At 45.1% G+C, this 19,214-nt stretch overlaps 2 protein-coding genes across 10 annotated transcripts in view; both read right to left on the bottom strand.

Moving 5' to 3' along the window:
* Positions 1-1,209: 1,209 nt before the first annotated feature.
* Positions 1,210-11,143, bottom strand: il15l (interleukin 15, like). 5 transcript variants are annotated; one of them, XM_042223934.1, is made up of 6 exons: positions 9,698-11,143; positions 6,076-6,120; positions 5,652-5,995; positions 4,789-4,836; positions 3,260-3,391; positions 1,210-2,071 (listed from the first exon to the last, which is right to left on the bottom strand). In XM_042223934.1, exons 3-6 carry the CDS (start codon positions 5,796-5,798, stop codon positions 1,964-1,966), a joined length of 435 nt encoding a protein of 144 aa, XP_042079868.1. In that variant the 5' UTR covers positions 5,799-5,995; positions 6,076-6,120; positions 9,698-11,143; the 3' UTR covers positions 1,210-1,963. The 5 variants fall into 5 exon arrangements, with proteins under 5 accessions (XP_042079868.1, XP_042079867.1, XP_042079870.1 ...); XM_042223933.1 differs by having other exon boundaries at positions 5,652-6,436; XM_042223936.1 differs by lacking the exon at positions 9,698-11,143 and having other exon boundaries at positions 4,915-8,535.
* A 1,507-nt stretch (positions 11,144-12,650) lies between these two features.
* The window catches only part of plekhg2 (pleckstrin homology domain containing, family G (with RhoGef domain) member 2), a 91,221-nt gene continuing 84,657 nt past the window's right edge, over positions 12,651-19,214 (bottom strand). For all 5 annotated transcript variants that reach the window (XM_005929389.3, XM_005929392.3, XM_005929391.3 and 2 more), the window contains 2 exons: positions 18,434-19,165; positions 12,651-15,463 (listed from right to left, as the gene is read on the bottom strand). In XM_005929389.3, the coding sequence (XP_005929451.1) occupies positions 13,102-15,463; positions 18,434-19,165 (3,094 nt within the window). In that variant the 3' untranslated portion in view covers positions 12,651-13,101. The remainder of the gene's footprint in view (positions 15,464-18,433; positions 19,166-19,214) is intronic.

Below are 19,214 nucleotides of genomic sequence, written 5' to 3'. Positions count from 1 at the left end.
TTCCCACCCTCATGCTCTCATATGCACTTACTCACACTCAACCAACGTGGAGACAGACATAAAGAGACGCTGTACACACGATCACACTCCCCAAGCGTACTCTACGAACCGGGTCTAGGTACCCTTGCCCCTGGAGGGGGGAACTGCACCCAGACCCAGGTGGTGTTACCCTTTTCCCTGCGGTGGGGAGGCAGACCGCCCCGACTCCGCAGCAGCAGGGAGGCCCCACACTCCAGACCGCAGTCGGACGGCCAACTCCTCCTCCTAGCCCCCCCGCTCCAGCAGGTCGCAGAGAACGGGGGGGTGTGAAGACTGCAAACCTCCCTCCACCCACTCATATGTAGCGTTGATTCATGTGTGTTCATATGTGTTGGACAGCATTTTTAGCCCCCCAGACACCCACCATACCCTCACCTCGGTGTCACACTCTGAAACGATGTCTAACACTTTGATTAGCTCTTTAAAGGAGTTTAGAGGAGCCAGCTGAGTTTGGCTGCAAAAGGACGCTCACCCACCGGAACCTGAACACGAGTAGAAGGTATCCACGAAAACAGACTTGAAAACAGGCCGTATCTTCTCTCAAACATTTAGTTTGTTAGGATCTGGTTTAAATAAGACTCTGAAGATAAAAACAAACCCAACGGTCTGTCAGTCTCAGGGGGTAGATGGTTTCCAGCTGTTCATACTAAAGTGCCTAAACTCCCAAATAGTGGAGTCAATCCAGTTAATGTACAATGGGATTATACTGACATCTGTCAGTGCGCCCCAGGGCGGCTGTGGCTACGATGTAGCTGCCATCACCAGTGTGTGAATGGGTGGATGACTGGATGTGTGAAGCGCTTTGGGGTCCTAGTGAAGCGCTATACAAATACAGGCCAATTACCATTAATGGGAAGTGAATGGTTCTTCTAGACTAGCTCACAGCAGGCTCCCAAAAGTTCTCCAATTAGGAGAAAGTGGGCCATTAGAGTCAATGCTGATTGAGGATGAACTGAGGGGCTTCGTAGATATGATGCCAAGCTACACTAGAACACTCCAAGCTCTAAAAATATGACGCTGGGACTTTCTCATTTGAAGCTCACTTACCTGGAAATAATTCATTTTTACCATCTAACTTTACATGAACGTTTATCTAACCAAGCTGTACAAAAAGACAGAAGGGGGTCATTTTATTCTGAAGGTGCAAGAAATAAGAGTGAACAGCGTGTATCAGTTTACATTCAAAATGAAGTTTATTGTACTGAACTAAATACAGGAGCATCAGATCAAAGCAGGGAGAGAATGAGCTTATTAGACAAGTGGAAAAAGCTTTATATGTTTCTGAGGTTTACATCAGAGCTGTATAGGAGCATATTTTGGCCACAGTAGGCGTAAGCAGTGCTGTCCTTGCAGCTGTCCATTGCCTTATAATGTCTGATGCATGAATAATGTGGCAGTGGCTTTCGACCGATCCTCAGGAAGTCCCACGTCCTCAGAAACCGTCGCACATTTCTGTGATGGTGTCTATGGTTGTGAAATATGTAGGCAGGTCTGTTTCCTGCCATCCTTGGTGTTCTTCCATCAGTTTACCAAGGCCAATAAACACACTGACCCAACACCCCCTTTTCACCCACTGTCCAACTGCTTGGTAGAAGCCTTATTAATATAATAATACTCATTATTAGCAGATACAAATACACAGATATTTAAAGCACATTAAAGTGACCAGTGTGCTCTCAGCATCTGACTGCAGCTTAGTTGGGACCTGACTGTGTCTTCTTTATGACGTCATCAGTGAGACGTTTATGTTAGCTGATATGAGACTACAAGCAAGCTTTTTCCACCCAGAACTCTGCGTTAGCCTCTAGCTGCACCTCAAATACCACCGAGCTGCATCATGCATTCTGCACTTTATTTGTGTGCAGGTGGTTTAATAGAAAGTTAACGAAAAGAAAGTCATGCCATGTAGTCTCTTCTGAAAGTCCTAACAGTAGTCACTGTTAGATTTCTTAACAGTCCACAGAAGATTTTCAAGAAAGGTCGTTGCATTTTCCTCCTTCATGACCTCACAACGACGACACTTTGACGCTGTCTGCGGAGAAGAAACAGAAATGCGTGTTATTGTCTGGAAGAAGATGGGAACACAACCAAGACTTGAAGGGCAGTTGGAGCATTCAAGGTTTTCACCAGAAACTTCCTACAACCCATAAGTCTTTGGGACATGGTGTAACCAGCCTTTAATGTAATGTTGGAGTACCCCAGGGCTCTATGCTAGGTCCTCTTCAGCTTCTACTCGAATGTTCTGCCTCGATGTTCAAATCAGTGCAGATGGTACAGTAATAGATTGTACAGTGCTGTTAACCAGTAACTGAAACAAAACTTACATCACAGTGTTGAAGTAAATATAGTTGGGACAAAAAGCAACACTGATATCTCTCCACGTGACACAGAAGTCAAAGCTGGATTCCCACCAGAAAACAAAAATTGTTGGGAGGGTAACGTAATCTACCAGCAATGCTCCTCACTGTGGGCTTTAATCCTGTAATGGTTACATTATCATTACAATTCTCACTTCTAAGTACCAAATGTGAACTTGTGCTTAAATAAACGAGCAGTTCCTCCTCTGAAGGAGTCAGTGAGGTGCCTTAAAAATCCCAGACACTGACTTTAAAATTGCATAATCCAATACAGGTGCAGGGGGGCTGAAGCCTATCCCAGCTACCACAGGGCATGAGGCTGGGTACATCCCAGACTGGTCACCAGTCTGTCGCAACCCTACCAGCGGCATGGGTTTGGACTGTGGGAGGAAGCCGGAGGGAACCACGCAGACACACAGAGAACAGAAAAGTCAGAGGGTGGAGTCAAACTCACGACCTCGTTGCTGTTAGGCAACAGCGCTAACAACTACCAACGTGTTGGCGTCCATGTCATCGTCATCAAATTAAAATAAATCTTCCATCACATAAATGTTTCAGAGGAAAGACAAACTTCTTGTTGTTAAGCGTTTAAGTTTTTATTAGTTGTTGTTTTTATTCGTACAGTGACTGAAAAACAACAGAGCATCAAGGCAAATATGTTATAATCCAAGCAGAAAGAAAATGAACACACAACTAAAAGAGAAACAACGTAACTGAAAATGACAGACATGCTAAAAACGTGATAAATATTAAAATAATAAGTCAAATAAAAATAAATATTTGGAATGTAATGTAAGTAAGTAAGTAATTAATTAAAAATAATTGTAAGTAATGTCAATTCCTCTTTTAGCTGTTTCTCATACCTGGTTTATCCTGGACGCCAGTCTACTCAGCAATCTATTCAATTTCTTCCACTTGGGCTCGAGCTCCCACTCATGCGTGAGGACAATAATTTCAGAAGCAAAACATTGCATCGTGGTCCTGGGACAAATCTGCTGGAGGGAGAGAAAGGAGAGAGAGCAAAGGAATGATGCCATGAAGGAAAGAATCACAGCAGTCCCAGTCATGCGCAGCTTCAGAAAGCAGCTTTGCATGATTGGCGGTTCAAAATAATCCTTCTTTATCGGACACGTGGCCGCGGTGAACCCCCTCAGTTCACTCTCTGTCTAAAACATGCTGTTTTAGCTCCTCCCTCTTAAAGACCACTGTCCTCTGATTGGCTGCTCCTGACAAAAAGAGGGTTTGAACATCAAGTGGGTGGAGCTTCTGTGCACGAGATGACCATATTAGGGATAAACAGCAGCCTGTAGCCCGAGCTATACTGAACGCACACTGAGCTCATTTATCTGTCAGGGGTGGCTGGAGCTCAGGTGGCAGAGCAGACCAGCCGCTAACGAGAAGGTCGGTGGTTCGATCCCATGCAGCCTGCATGCCAAATATCCTCGGGCAAGATACGAACCCCATGTTGCTCTGAGTGTGAATGTGTATGAGCGTTAGATACTCAGTCAGTGCCTGTGTGAATGGGTGAATGAATTAGTTGTATATAAGAACCAGTCCATTTACCATTCATGTGGCAGGAAATGTCATACAACTGAGATGATGGGAAAATACCAAAGACTGAGGAGACCTGTTATTGTGTCGGACCCTGTGGGTCTCTGCAGCTTTCATCATCTGGAGAATTCCCAAAACGAGTTGGGCGACAAGCTCGAAGAAACCAAACGTGTCCATTTTATGTTGAAAAAGCTTTAAAAATGAAAATGTAATTTTGTCACGGTCGTAAAAATGACATCAATATTATATTTTAACTTTTATTTCCTTTTTTAATGATACGAGGATAAAAACGTCCACAAGCCGCGGTGCACAGCGCTGAGGGTGACTGCGTGCACGTGGAGGCCACAGGAAGCCGCTGCAGCAGAGCCACCAACACGGAGCTGCTGCAGACATGACATTTGCTCTGCCTCATGTAGAAAACTTTCTCCTCACCCTGAAGGACTGGACACTGATATTTATGCCAGAGTCTTGAAGGAACCCTGCAGTGTTCCCGACACAGCCAATGTCCCTGTTGATGAAGCTATTCTGTAACTTGACCCCTGACCCGGCGTCACAGCTGTGCTTGTCTGCTTCCTGAAGCTGCGTTCACTCTCACTCACTGCATCCATCTGTTGCACTGTTGCACATGAAATGTTTAAACAGCGGCTCCAGCAGAACATTAAGATCACTGAACACGGAGCACAAAGACCACGGTCAGTGCTTGACCTTTAACCTGAATGTGCACAAGCTGAAGCAATTAGTCAGCAGAGGATCTTTGCCTCTGTGTTTTGTAGTTATTAGTCTGTCAGGCATTTTTAGCTGCGGGCTGAAACGTGAGTCAGTGCTTTGTGCAGGCACATACCTCGTAGTCTTCCATGGTGGGTGTGTACAGGCTGCAGTTCAGCGACAACTGAAGGGAAAGAGAAAGTTAGCTGCACATGTGCGTAACCACCGAGAAGCGGAACATTTTCCAGGTACAAGAGCTCACTGTGTGCTGCAGACTGAGTGCTCGATGAAACCCTCTGACACCAGAAGCCCCCGAAGCCAAGAGCTCTTCAAGTGCGCTTGCAGGCTCAGCTTTCAGCTGCATGCTTAGTGCTAATTAGCAAACAACACTACGGAGCTACAACCACATCCACCCAGCTCGCAGCGCAAATACTTTTAGAGCGGACTCATTTTTCCCGGGACACTGACATCTGCTTATGTCATGTAAAAGAGAGGGGTTTTTTTCTAGGGAAAAAAACTCCTGTGGATTAATTTTGCATGAGTCACAACTGAAAACGATCTGCATGTCTGGGACTCAGAGACGATGCTCATTCTGCCGAAGCAGCTTTCCACGACTCTCAGTGAAAACAACCCTTCCTCCCCTCAGCTCGTCCTCTGTGTGACAAACTTGTTCTTTCTACGCAGAAGTCACTCTGCAGCTTAGGTGTGCGTTAGGTGTGTGCTGTACTTATTTTATATGACTCATCCTCCTCAACAATAAACGCATGCTTACATATCTTCAAGATAAGGCACCGAAGATACTGTTGCAGTTCACAGTTCACACACCTGAGTTCTGTGAAGTGCAGCAGTATGGATTGTAAAGCTGAGCAGGGTGAGGTACGAATCTCAAAGCCTAAAGCTGCTTTTGACCTTCGAGCATTAAAAAGCGTTCACGTTGCGTGATGTTGCGTGATGAAGTGCGTGTGTTTCTAAGTGAGCCATAAAGGCTTGCAGTCATACCTTTTTGGAGATGTTGGAGACTTTCTCCTTCAGGCTCTCGACCTGCACGTAGAGGTCCCTGCTGCATGGTCTTTGGGTGATGGCGATGATGTTGACAGAACACAGAAACACAAACACACTCACGAGAGCTGGCCTCTCCCTCTGCATGGCACAGGCGGCAAAACCATCATCTGCGTCACATTATCCTCTGCTGTCTGCTGCCCCACAACTCACTGCAACATCCTCAACAAATCTATCACAGCTGGGAGAAAGCAGGCCCCTCCGGAGGCTTCCACTCCCCGACCCTCCGACAGGATGCAGATGGCTTAAAGTGTCTTCAGCGTCTGTCCTCTGCTGGACTCCAGCTGAAACTCAACAGCAGTTGTAGAATGAAGAAAATCCTTTCTTTGGCTAGTTTTCAGGAATTTTTGGTCAAACTTCCAACCTTCACTCTTCCAGTCGTATGTCCCGCTGCTGGGGAAGGCTCCGGCTATCCAAGGAAAAGAGAAATTAATTAAAAGAGGAATGAACATCCAGAAGGACAAGTGTGGTGGAGTTTTGGCAGGTGATGGTTCACTTCGGGGGGAAAAGGTGCGTTATCCGGAGCTGCTGGTCTACACGTGGTTGGAGAGCATGGACTCCCTCTCTTCTGTCCCTTCTCACCCTCCAGTTTTCACTTTCTCACTCCTCCCACTCTTCCTCCTCCTCTGGATTATTTGCATTTTACTTTCAAGATCCCACCTCTTTTCTCCAGCTGTTTCCTTTGCTCCCAGCGATCCCGAGTGCAGTGTTTCTTCCTCTAAACCCTGCAGGGAACAAAATCTACTCAACACACATCCTGGAGCTTCTCTGTGTTTGCCAACAGTCTGACTGACTAATCATCAAAACCTGCGAGGGCTGCACTTACCTGAGATAAAACATTTTCACTGAAAGTAAAGAGATGGAACCAGTGCCAAAGAACATGTTATATGGAAACAACAATGGAGCGAACACAGTGAAAGTCATGGCAGGACTTGTGAGGGCGCCAGAGTTTGGTACTGGGACTTGAGCGGTTGGTCGTACTTTGGACCAAGACATGCTTACATCACGAGCTAGAAGTGAGATTATCAGTGTTATGACAACTTCAACACTGACTTCAAATCAAAGCAGCACAGTGCTGAAAGTTAATGAGGTAAATACATGTAAAGACATTGTGAAATTTATCAAATATTTCCAAACTCTGCTGCAGGCAGCACACGTGGTAATATCAGCAGAAGATCAGCAGCCTTCTCACAGCGTGAAGGAAAAGGTTCAAACGTGCGATACTGTGAACTTAATCTGTGTGTGATTAAGAGCTCCGACCCCCTGATATCAGTGAGCAACAGTTTGATTTTTGTTTGATTTGGATCAGAGCTGGTATGCACATCGAGGAGGCAGTGCGGCGCTGCTGCCAAAAAACTACATAAAGCACACAAACAAATACTCTGTTGGACTTAACAGTAATGGGAGCAGTTTCCGCAACCACGCTAATGATAAAAACAACAATGATCTCTCAGAGACGGGCGATGAAAGCTTCTGTGAGCTTGTGCAGACTCTCAAACCCATATCTGCTAACAAGAGTCAACTTAAAGCACACAGTTTCCTCGACTAAGCCCTGGCACACGTCTCGGTGAGGAATTTCTCAGGTCAGTATTGGGAGGAAAGGCTCTGGGAAGTAAAAGCAACATAATTTATGGTGAAAGTTGTGTCTCCTTCAACATAAATGATGATACCTAATAACGTGCCGTGGAACAGCCTGGAACAAGAGCTCCAATTTCTTGGATGCGGAGGATCTGCGTGTAAAGCAGCTGGAATGGCACAACGTTCCTCGTCTCTCCCAGAAGTCTAGTGCTGCTTTTTGCAGATGTTTGCTGCTTGTCATCTAAAGGCTTCATGTTTTAAACTGACACATTTGTGAATCACTGGTTTCGGTTTTGTTCTTAGGGGCTAAGGGACGGTGTCAGCTGAGGGAACATCTGCAAAATCAGCCTGAGACCAGACAGATGTTCCTCGCTCTTCCACCAGTATCTCATACCCCCCCTCATAACACCTGTACAGTTACAACTCACCTGTGTAAGTTTATATTAGTAGGGGTGTGGCCTGACTGCCAGATGGATGGTGATACAGGCAGCTCTGCCGGCTGCGGTCTGTTACGCTTCGCCTCAGCTAAATGAGTCCCTGAAGGCTTCAAAATGCCGCTTAGAAGCTGATGAGTAATAAAAGACATGTTCCAGGAAACACAGCGATGCCGTGGAGCACATATAGCACATGGACAATGTCCAGCTATATGTAGCGTGTGCTCTGGCTGTCACGGTCCTGGGACGTTGACCCAGTGTTTTTTGTTTGTAGTGTCTGTGCTCCTGCTGTCGTTTCTCTGGTGAAGGTTTAGTTCTCGTTCCTCTGCTCACGCTCGTCTCTGAACACCTCGAGTTCACTCAGCTCACCTCATCAGTAAACACTAGTGTCCCAACGCCACAGGCCGCCATCACACTGCCTCCGCCGTGTCTTACAGATGATGTGTGTGCTTTGGGTCATGAGTTGTTCTGCGCCTGCTCCATTCTTATTCTCGCCATCATTCTGGTAGAGCTTGATTTTGGTCTCATTTGTCCAACGAATGTTTTTCCAGGTCTGCGCCGGCTTTTTAAAATGTTTATTAGCAACGTCCAGTCCAGCCTTTGGATTCGTGAAGTGGCGTGGATATCGATACAGCATCGTTCACTTGGTTGGCTGCTGTGATGGGGTTTCTGTTCACCATGGAAACGATTCTGCCATCATACCCCTGTTACGTTTCGGTGTTGTCAGTGTTTTGTTTTTTGCGTGACTGTCATGTATTTCCTGCTTTACTTTGAAAGTCTGTGTTATCTTAGTGTGTTCAGTTTACGTTTCCTTGTCTCGTCAGGTCTAATTTGCCCCAGCTGTGTTTCCCTCCTGTGGTCCATCCCAGATTGCTCCTTCTATGTATTTAAGCCCTGTGTTTCAGTGTGTCATGGTCGCGATCTCCCCCCGTGTTGTAAATAAATAGTTTGTTGTAAATAGCTGTAAATGGGTTTTGTCAATACTTCCGTTTTGGGAATTTGGTGGAGAGCCTTAGTGGGGTTTTTTTGTCGTGTGTTTTTTCCTTATTTTTATTTTCCTGCGTTGCACGCCGGTTGCCTAGGCTGGGGTGTAACACCCCACTGGTGTCTTCTGTGGACGTCCTGGTCTTTTTGCGTTGCTGAGTTCTCCAGTGCATTTGTTCTTTCTCAGGATGTACAAAGCTGTAGATATCACCCTTCTTAATATTACAGCATTTCTCAAATGTTTTTTCCTGTTTTCACAGTTTAAGGATTTCTTGCTTCACCTACATGGAGAGCTCCTTTGACCTCATGTTGTCTGTTCACAGCAAAATCATCCAAATTCAAGCACCAGAACACAAATCAGCTCCAGGCTTTTATCGGCTGAATTGATAAAGACACAACAAAGGATCTGCCCACACCTGAACACGAAGCAGCCTTTGAGTCATTGTCCAGTTACTTTTGGTGGCACGTGTTAAGGAGCTGCAACTCTTAACGCCTTCATCCAGTTTGAATTTGGAAACCCTCAAATGAAAGCTGAGAGTCTGCACATCACGTCCATGTCCGTTTTCTAACTATAATTGGAATATGTTTCAACAAACGGGTAAAAACCCAAACTTGTGTCAGTCCAAATATAAACATATATGAGCCTAACTGTATGTTTAGACAGAGAAATGCTAACTTCTTCCTTTTTCATAAATATGATTTTGAAATGCTGCCACTGTAAATACTGACTGAAGACAGAAGTCTGGATGTACTGTGGACGGTTCAGGTTCAGATAGTCCCTCAGCCTTCCAATGTTTCCTATACTTCACTCTATGATTTAACCTCCTCCAACCGTACATATACTCCTAACTGCCATCATGACCCTACTGTGAAAATGCTTCATCTTATATTTAGTTATATCTGCCACCAGCATTAATTCTTTAACATGTACACAGAAGTTAAAACCAGCTGGATTTCTCATTAAATCTTAGAAATAAAACGAGCTCTTACCAACAGTCCGGTTGTGAGGACGGCTAATGATGAACTGCAGATCAACAAAGAATGCGTGAGAAGGCATGCGGAAACTAAAGGTTAAAGTCGAATAGAAGCAAAACTGAAACTGCACGGCACTTATCAGAGATCAAATACTTAAAGGAGTAGTGTGCATATCACAGGAGTTCAGTCAGCAGCAGCTCTTTGGCAATCTGCTTTAACAAGCAGGCTCAGGACTGCATCAGGTTTAACTGGCTCCTGTAATCCAAGCTTAATATCAGAAAATGTGACGGCGCTGATGGTGTTGGCATGTAACCTGGTGTGTGGCAAGATGGGGACTCACAGGTAAGGCAGGTAAAGATGTCACAGACGCCAGAGGCAGGAGGTCGGGCTTTACAACTCACACTTTTATTTCCTGTATTTCTCAAACTGTCTCAGGTTTACTGGAAGAAGATTTAGTTGAAGTTCCCTTTTTTACCTGTTACCAGTAAGATTCTGGTCCCTGCAGATTGTCACCAGTGCCCTGCAGAAACCTCACAACTCATTCAGCATTTTATTATGTTTTTAAACATGCATTAGTTTCATATTTTTGATTCTTTTAATAACCAATCTTTCAAGATACAATAATGTAACTGTAAAAGAAAAAACCTTCAACTCCAAGCATCACCAGGGAAGTACATCAGCTAAGGCTTTGTGTTCTCTGACCAGCTGGCAGGTGGCTGTGGGCGGTTGCTGGCAGCTGGTATCGTGAAATTGAGCCACACCAAAACCCCCTTTTGCTATTGCAAGTTGCGTCAGTTGCAAGTAGGTGACAAGGAGGATGCCAACTTGTCTGCAAACATTTGCCAACTGGTAATGAAACTGTGTGTGACACAAAAACTGGAAGTGGAGAACATCTGCCATTAGAAAAGTGTTGGTTTTAGAGGTAAGGCACGTTTTAAAGTTTAACTCCAGCTCGGCGAGTTTCTGCAGATGAGTCGGTGTCTTCCACGCAATCTGTAGGAGATCTGCTAGCAACAGTCGAGCTCTCACAAAGAGGCTTTTGATGCAGAAATCAGTGTGAATGATTCCAGCAATACACATTTTACCTAACAACACGAGATGCTTGTGGGTCGTTCAGTGGCCTTAAAGTCTTTCACACTGTTGCTATGGACGATTTTGAGATAGCAATCATATTTCTTTGCTGCCTGTTCTTTGAAGTATTGACTAAGCTGCAAAACTCGAACAGTGTGTTTTGCTTTAACAGGAGGAAAATTTTAATTCTCCCTTAGATATGCGGATGTAGGCTGCTGGCCGTGCCTCCCTGAGCCTGGTTTTGCTGGATGTTTCTTCCTGTTAAAAGATTACATTTTAGTCATATGACACCTCAAGGTGCTTTATATTGTAAGGTAGACCCTACAATAATACATACAGAGAAAAAGTGTGATTCAATGCAGAGAGGTCTGTTAACACATAGTGAGTGAGAAAGGTGACTGAAAAGGAAAAACTCAATGCATCATGGGAATCCCCGGCAGCCTACGTCTATTGCAGCATAACTAAGGGAGGATTCAGGGTCACCTGGTCCAGCCCTAACTATATGCTTTAGCAAAAAGGAAAGTTTGAAGCCTAATCTTGAAAGTAGAGATAGTGTCTGTCTCCTGAATCCAAACTGGAAGCTGGTTCCACAGAAGAGGGGCCTGAAAACTGAAGGCTCTGCCTCCCATTCTACTTTAAATACTCTAGGAACAACAAGTAGGCCTGCAGAGCGAGAGCGAAGTGCTCTAATAGGGTGATATGGTACTACAAGGTCATTAAGATAAGATGGGGCCTGATTATTTAAGACCTTGTATGTGAGGAGCAGGATTTTGAATTCTGGATTTAACAGGAAGCCAAAACAGGAGAAATCTGCTCTCTCTTTCTAGTCCCTGTCAGGACTCTTGCTGCAGCATTTTGGATCAGCTGAAGGCTTTCAGGGAGTTTTTAGGACTTCCTGATAATAATGAATTACAGTCGTCCAGCCTGGAAGTTAGGCTTTCTTTATAATACTGTATGGTTTTTACCCTACAATATGAAGCAGTTTGAAGCAACTGTTTTCGTGTCTTGGGATTATATAAATAAAAGTGTAGTGAAAAAAAATCTCAGTGAAAATATGTGTCCAAACTGAGGAGTGACCCAAGTCTGCTAATGCTCCAGTATCCATCTTGGCAACCTCTGGAGTTCACGAGTTTTCCGGAGGAGGTTTCTGGACGGCGCTGGTATCAGCAGAGTGAGTACCAAGTTCAGCAAAAACACAGATATCAGCTTGGTCTGAAGTTAAAAGTAAAACTTTACCAGACACGTCATGTCAAACGTACACACGCATACACACACTCATGCATGCACCCAAGAGCTGAAGACACTGTGCAAAAATACCAAAATTACTTTAAGGATATTAAGTGCCAAAGAAAATAAGACTAACTTCATAAATAAACAATAAGATAAAAAAGAAGGAAAAAGGATTAAAAAAAGAGATGGATCATTAACCACAGTTAACAACTTTTAACACTGGCCTCAGACAGCCGCATATGGATGTTTGTCCAACACAAAATATATATATATATATATATATATATATATATATATATATATATATATATATATATATATATATATATATATATATATATATATATATATATATATATATATATATATATATATATATATATATAAAAAAACAGATACAAAAATAATACACATGATTGGATACAGCATAGTTGGACCTTCAGAACATCTGTTTGCAGGGTTGGGATGTAGTCCAGCTCAATAAATGCTAAAAGTTTGAAAGTCTTTTCCAAAAAAAAGTCTCAAACGCATCCACAGGTAGTCCAGAACTGATCAAAGCAATCTTCCAACCTTTAGCTGGTCATAATCCATCACATCCAGCTGTGGACGGGGAGATCACATAGGAACAGTGTTACTTACAAAGTCCTTTCTTCTGCGCCATATTCTGACCTTTCTGCAAACACTTCCGTCAGCATGCATTCAGAGTCAGATAAAAACGTGAGGCCCGTATAAACAATGGGCTCAATTTCCTGATGAACCTTCAGTTATGAGTTGTGGAAATTTTGGTCCCATCAGAGTCAGGAAAGGAGGATAAAGATGACAGTGCTTCGTGGTGGGTTAACGTTTCGACTGAGGGCTGTTTCAGGCCCACCCCTCGCTCACCACTTCCTGTTTCGTAACCAACCTGTGACGTCACTGTGGCTACGTCCATCTTTTATAACAGACAGTGAAAAACTTGTTTTGTTTGTTGCGACATGTGAAGACTGCACATATAAAACATCTATCTTACACGGCGAGGTGAGGGCGGGACCATTCGCGAGAAACAAAACCACGTCCGCTGTGTTCCTTGCACATATTTTCCCTTCTGGCTCCATGAATGAAAGACTAGTCTCACTGCTTTATATCCTGTTACAGTTCTGAGGAAGAGCTGAAGGAAGCTGTGAGAGTCCGTTGATGCTTACTCTCCTCACCATCTGCCCCTGTGCTGCTACTCCAGCTCCTGCTCCACCCTGCAGGGTTTGGGTTAGGCTAACTTGGGCCGTGCTGAAGGAGGTTATTCTGCCACTTCCAGCAATTTGTAGGTTGACTGTGGTGGCATAACTGGCCTTGTGGTTGCCCTGTTTGGGTAGTGGTGATGCTCTTGAGGGCAGGGGAGAAGAGACTGGGGACACAGGAGGTGCTGTGGTATAGATTTGAACCTGAGGCGGTGGTTTGATGTGGAATTGGTGGTGTTGGTAGGGGGCAGGTGGAGGAGAGGTCATTCCTGAGGTGGACAGAGTCAGACTTGAGGAGGTGAGGTTTTGCTCACTGGAGGGTCGGCTAAGGTAGGCGCAGATCAGCTGGCTCCGACAGTTTCCCTCCTGTAACTCGGGATCTTCCCAGTCTATCTGCCTGTCTGATGAAGCGGTGGAGGACACAGGGGGAGGAGACGAGGCACTGATGGTGCAAGTATCGCCTGTATCCGGGATATCCGTTCCATTGTATTTGTTTGAAAGCTCTCGCACATCTGGCCAGGGCACGCTGGTAAAATGCTGCCCACCCCCGGTGCCGTTCCCTGGGGAAAACTTGCTGGATGAGGGTGGGGACTGAAGCCCATTTTCAGGGCTGAGGCATGCGGGTGAGCTGCTGTAAGAGGACCATCCACTCCTTGGACTGACCAGACAGGACTCGTGTTGGTCAAAAGAAGGATGGGCATTTCCACTGAAACCTAGGGACCTTCGGCTGCTGTCTGTCCAGGAACGTCGCTGGGCAGCAGCGTTGAGCCGGGCTGGGCTGGAAGGTCTGTCGGCCAGGCTGGAGGAGAAAGACCTGCGGAGGCTTAGGGAGGTGGTAGGGCAGGGTCCAGAAGGGAAAGATCCGTTGAAACCACTCTGTGGGACAAAGGAGGACGAAGAAGAAGTTGGGAAAGACGCCAATGTTGATGAAAGAGAAGGAGAGGCAGAGGAGGAAACATATCTAGCGTTTCTAGGCTGAGGTGTCGCAACATTGTTTGCCCAAACATTCACTGACACACCGATAGGAGGTGGGGAGAGGATCCGCGGGCTCGGACATGGAGAAGAACTTATGGAAGAGGTGATGGGTAGCTCCAAAGTTAGACCTAATGGGTTATGGGAACTTGCACTTCCTACCCTTGAGCTCCGGGGATGGGGCGGTTTATTTGCCATGGGGGAGGAGAAATTGTGCTGTGGAGGTGGAGAGCAGAGGTGAATGAATGAAGCTGGAGAGGGAGATGGGGACTGAACTCGTGAGTTGGGTTCGGATGCGGAGAAAGGCCGGGCTACACGGTTGTGTGATCCTGACCAGAGAGAATCTTGGGATTGTTGCTTTACCGCGGCTTTACTGGTCCCATTAGAGAATGTCTCCTTCTGTGGACTTACCAACCAACCTCCGTTACTGAGAGCACTGTTAAAGCTGCAGCTCACTTGACTGATTGCTGTGCTGTGATTGTTGTTGTTGTTTGAGTTCTGTGAAGAACCAGTTTTGCTGTGAAGGAATGAGGGACGTGGTGAAGAGGATGAAGCGTAGGCCGGCTGGTAATGGGATGGACTTGGAGAGCGTTGGGAAAGAGAGGGAGAAGAAGATGGCATGAGGGACGGAGAAGTGCAAGAGGTCCGGAGAGTGGACGGTGGGCATCTTGGATGGTGGTACCCATCCTTGGAACATCCTAACTGAGCACAAGCAGGTGTGCTGGAAGGAGGTTTGGGAGAAGGGGAACGCCGTCGTAAGTGAGAGGAAGGTAAGGAGGGACTTTGATTCACGCTGTTGCGGGCAGTGATGTCTTTTGCCATACTCTGACTGATGGACTGACTGATGCAGGAGGCAGCTAAGGATTTGGTAAATGTGGAGGAAGAGGTGATGGGGGAGGAGCATGTGGGAGAGCGAAGGGTAGAGGATGATGTAGGGGAGGGAGGAGGGCCTCTTACAGATGATGAGGAAGATGCAGGAGAGGGGGTAGACGGGGCTTTCCTGGTTAAAGGGGGAGTTGGAGATAAGCTGGAAAGAGCCTTGGAGATGTTGTTTGGGCATACAGGAGTGGGAGAAGATGCTGGTATAAGCCTGAATGGTGAGGAGCAAGGTGGTGCTCGTACTGAGGAGGTAGGAGGAGCTCTATGAGGAGAAGGAGAGCGGTGTCTCAGGCTGGGTTGGAAGGCTGAGGGTGCAGAGGTGCCCTGGTCAGGCGTGGTAATAGCCTGGGTAGTTCTCTCCTCCTGAGTCTTGAAGATCAGAAGTTTGGTCGGGCATCCTGGCTCTTTTGGGTCCCTGTAAGTTACAGAGAAGCACAGATTTAAAAACATCTAGTTTATCGAATTAAATAAAAAAATCACTGCAGTTATACTTAAAGAAGCTTCTCTGACAGGGGCATTGTGACTCTCGTCTTTCCAAGTGATAAAAACCCAGCTAACACTACAGCAGAAGGGCCAAAAATGGCACTTTAAGCTCAATGTAAGGAACGTTCACTAGCTGGGACCACATCCTCATTTAGGTTTGACAGCGTTTCTGGTAAATAATGGCAGATGATGTGAGCGTGAACTGAAGCTCTGGTTTGGGAAAGGCCTCAGAGGCGACTGGCAGCGGCTCCTGGGCCGGACGGATCCCCGTCAGCTAACTTTCTTATCAGTACTCTGTAATGTCAATGTTCTCCTTTCACTGCGGCTTTAACTACAGTTTAAGAGTTAAACTATTCTGACTGACCACAATTTAGGGAGAGTTTCTTTCCTTAAAATCTAGATTTTTCCCTCCTATTTTGACTGGTACGATCTTACTTCTGCCAGACGAATCTGAAACCCAGCTGAGTCCTTCTATCTGACCAGTTTCACAGAAATGTTTTTTTCCCCTTGTTAAGCCACTGAACTTTGACCAAGCATAAAAAGCGATGACCCAGTGTTGTCTCTACATATACAGTAAGAGACAACTTAGAAAAGAAGCAGTTTTAATTGCATCTTTAGGCTCCTTGTTGCCAGCAGCCAGTCACAGAAACACATCATTTGTTCCCATTTCCTGAGATGAATCCATGAAAAATGTCAAAAATAACAATAAAGATAGTTTGATATGAAATACTATTGATCAGTACAACCTGATCAGCTGTTAGCTGAGAGTATTTCAGCATGGCGTGCAGCGTGTTCTTAAAAATCAGAGGACAATGGACAAGTGAAGGACAAAAGAAGAGGTTTGATCTACAGTGTCTGAAACGACGTCCATAAGAAAGAGGAAGAAATTTTCATCCTTCACCGAAACTTCGTCAGAAGCAGTCTCAGTGGAAGGACGTCTGCCAGAAGGCCGTTGATAATGAAGAGAAACGTGGTGCAAAGGCTGAGGCATGAAAACGACACAAGAACTGGACTGAAAATCAGGTCTGATGGAGCGATGGATCCATATGTGAAATTTGAAAAAGAAGAGCCCAGACCTCAAAATCACTGAAGCAGTGAGAGATCATCCTGACAGAGATCAGCAAAAAGGCAGAAACATCCAAAGAGGAGCTTTGAACGTCCTTCAAGAAGCCCAGAGAAGTATTCCTGAAGATTCCTTAAGAAACACGGAGAATTAAGGTGGTCACACTCAGTGTTGGTCAAGTTACTTGAAAAAAGTAATCAGTAACTAATTATTGATTACTTCTCCAAAAAAGTAATCCCGTTACTTTACTGATTACTTATTTTCAAAAGTAATTAATTACTTAGTTACTGAGTTACTTTTTAAAAACACGATTTACAACCTGAAGAGGTGATAAAGTGATAGATCTTTCAGCCCAATTCTACTTTTTCTGCATAATCATCATACAAAATGTAATCAAATGGAAAAGTCTCTTTTTAAAACTTGTTTTATTAGTTTTAATCTTTTAACTTTATGCATCAAGCAAACATTTAATTATCTGCAACATTCTCTGACTGGAAGAAATTAGTTTAACATTTAAACCTATTTTCTGCACATTCCAGCACATAAAATAAAATATTTTGTTGTGTTTACACTCAGTCTTTCAAATAGATGCAAGTAAAACACAGCAGAAAATAAATAAAGTCAAAGACTCAGCGGTCCTGTTGCTCTATTTTCACCTGTAAAGCAGGAGTGGGGCAGGCGGAGGGTTACCCTGGTGCAGGTGTGCCGCGGTCAGTGGAAGAATCCGCGAGTTTCTCTGTGAGTTTCCCATTACGTCGTAGCTACTCGGTGCTTGTTGGAAGTTTAGGGGTTTTTCGCTGTAAAAAGAAGTTTTCTTCCCATGCACAGCGGACACTCATGTTTTTGTCACTTTTTATGGAATCAAACTCAAAGTAAGGTCAGTACTTCCACGCTTTAAACGCTGCACGCTCATACTCTCTCTGCACTCGATATGTGATCCATTGTTGATCTGCACACAGCTGTTGTCACGAACGTCGCACTCTCTTACGTCACTGTCGTGAGACATTCTCGCAAAAAAATCACGGTTTTGGTAACGCAGTAACGCAGCGTTCCTACGGGAAAGTAACGATAATCTAATTACCGTTTTTGCAATAGTAATCCCTTACTTTACTCGTTACTTAAAAAAGTAATCGGATTACACGTTACTGCCCATCTCTGGTCATACTAAACATCGACTTTCAAGTTCTTTAGAACTGTACAAAGTACTGTATGAAACGTTTTAGTGGTAACAGAAAGTTGTAATGTGACAAACAAAGGTAAATTATGTGGCTGAAGGCAAATTCTTCTACTGATCAGAAGCCAGATAAAATTTAGTCTGGCTTGAAATAAAGTGCCAAAGATTACAAGAGCAAGAGAACCTCGAGGCATACGCTTTAATGAAAACATGTGTCCTGGCTTGAACTTCACCTTCGTGTTAATACAGCCACATTTCATTTCTTTTATAAAAGAAGAAAAAAGAAGCAGATCAAAATATGTTAAACTGAAAAGCACGGGCTGGGCTTGCTGCTTTATTAGGATTCATAGTTCATAAAGACAGACCAGGTTCCCCTTATTGGCCACCTTCATCAGATTATCATTATTACTTTGTAAAAACTCTTCCAATTGCTCACGAAATCTCTAAAGTGCAGTTATTCTGCTCATTTCCTGCTGCATGCTTTTAGTTATTTAACTGTGCATGATTCACACTTCAGAAATACCCTTCTTATCTCATACTGGGCCTTAATTCAGCTCTTGACTAACTGCCAGTCACAACCTTTGGGAGCTGTCAGAGCAGTGTGAGCTTGCACAGATTCTGGGTTTTCTGCACTTTTGCTTGTCAGTTATCAGGTCCATACACACCTGTGGTCACCTTCAGGCATGCTATTGACATTCGGGGGATCAGATGAAGCCCGTCCGCCCAGCGTCATCAGCAGGTCGAGCGGCCTTTGGCTGGTGAATGTTGGGAGATGGTCTTCAGACTGCAGCTGAGTGGGATTTGATGGACGTGGTTCATTTTCTCTTAAACTGTGATGCCCTGGGGTTTCTGTGAGTGCGTGGCAGCTTGCGTGTGAAGAGCCAGAGGCTGTGAGTAAGGGAAGACTCTGGGAAGGCTGAGCAGGAAGCTCTCCTAAGGGTCTCCATTCACCAAAGCGCCCTGCTGAACCCTCATCGCTGGAGAGTTCCTCTGCTGATGTCTTCTGCGGACGCTGGTTTCGCAGCACAGTGCTGCCCTCCTCTGTTTCTCTCTGCTCTCTGCTCGGCCCTGGGTGAGGTCTTGCAGAGCTGTTGCACTTTCCTGAAGACGCGTCTGCATTTGCATTTCCTGTGCAAACACTGAATTCAGGCGCTGCGTAAACATTCACGTCTTTGCTCAGCGTATCCTTGTTATCTGTGAAGCTGTGTTCTACTCTAGCTTGTATACATTGTTCAGCTGCTGCGTCCTGCTTGTCTTTGTCTTGGTTATCTCCATCTTTGGTCACTTTTCTGCAGTGCTCAGCACACAGAGGTGGCTCCGAGGGAGCGGGTTGGGTGATGATTTCTCCAGACTCTCTGGCTGAATAAGCATGGTGCCGACCACTCTGCTGCTCCGGCCTGCAGGCAACCACAAGGAGAAAAGTAGTGGGAATGAATCTGCTGCTGC

This window comes from Haplochromis burtoni, unplaced genomic scaffold, assembly GCF_018398535.1.
Source record: "Haplochromis burtoni strain Fernald_Lab_line unplaced genomic scaffold, NCSU_Asbu1 Contig_123, whole genome shotgun sequence".
NCBI classification, from domain to species: Eukaryota; Metazoa; Chordata; class Actinopteri; order Cichliformes; family Cichlidae; genus Haplochromis; species Haplochromis burtoni.
Note: the sequence above shows the minus strand (reverse complement) of the source record. Positions and strands in the feature narration are given on the sequence as shown.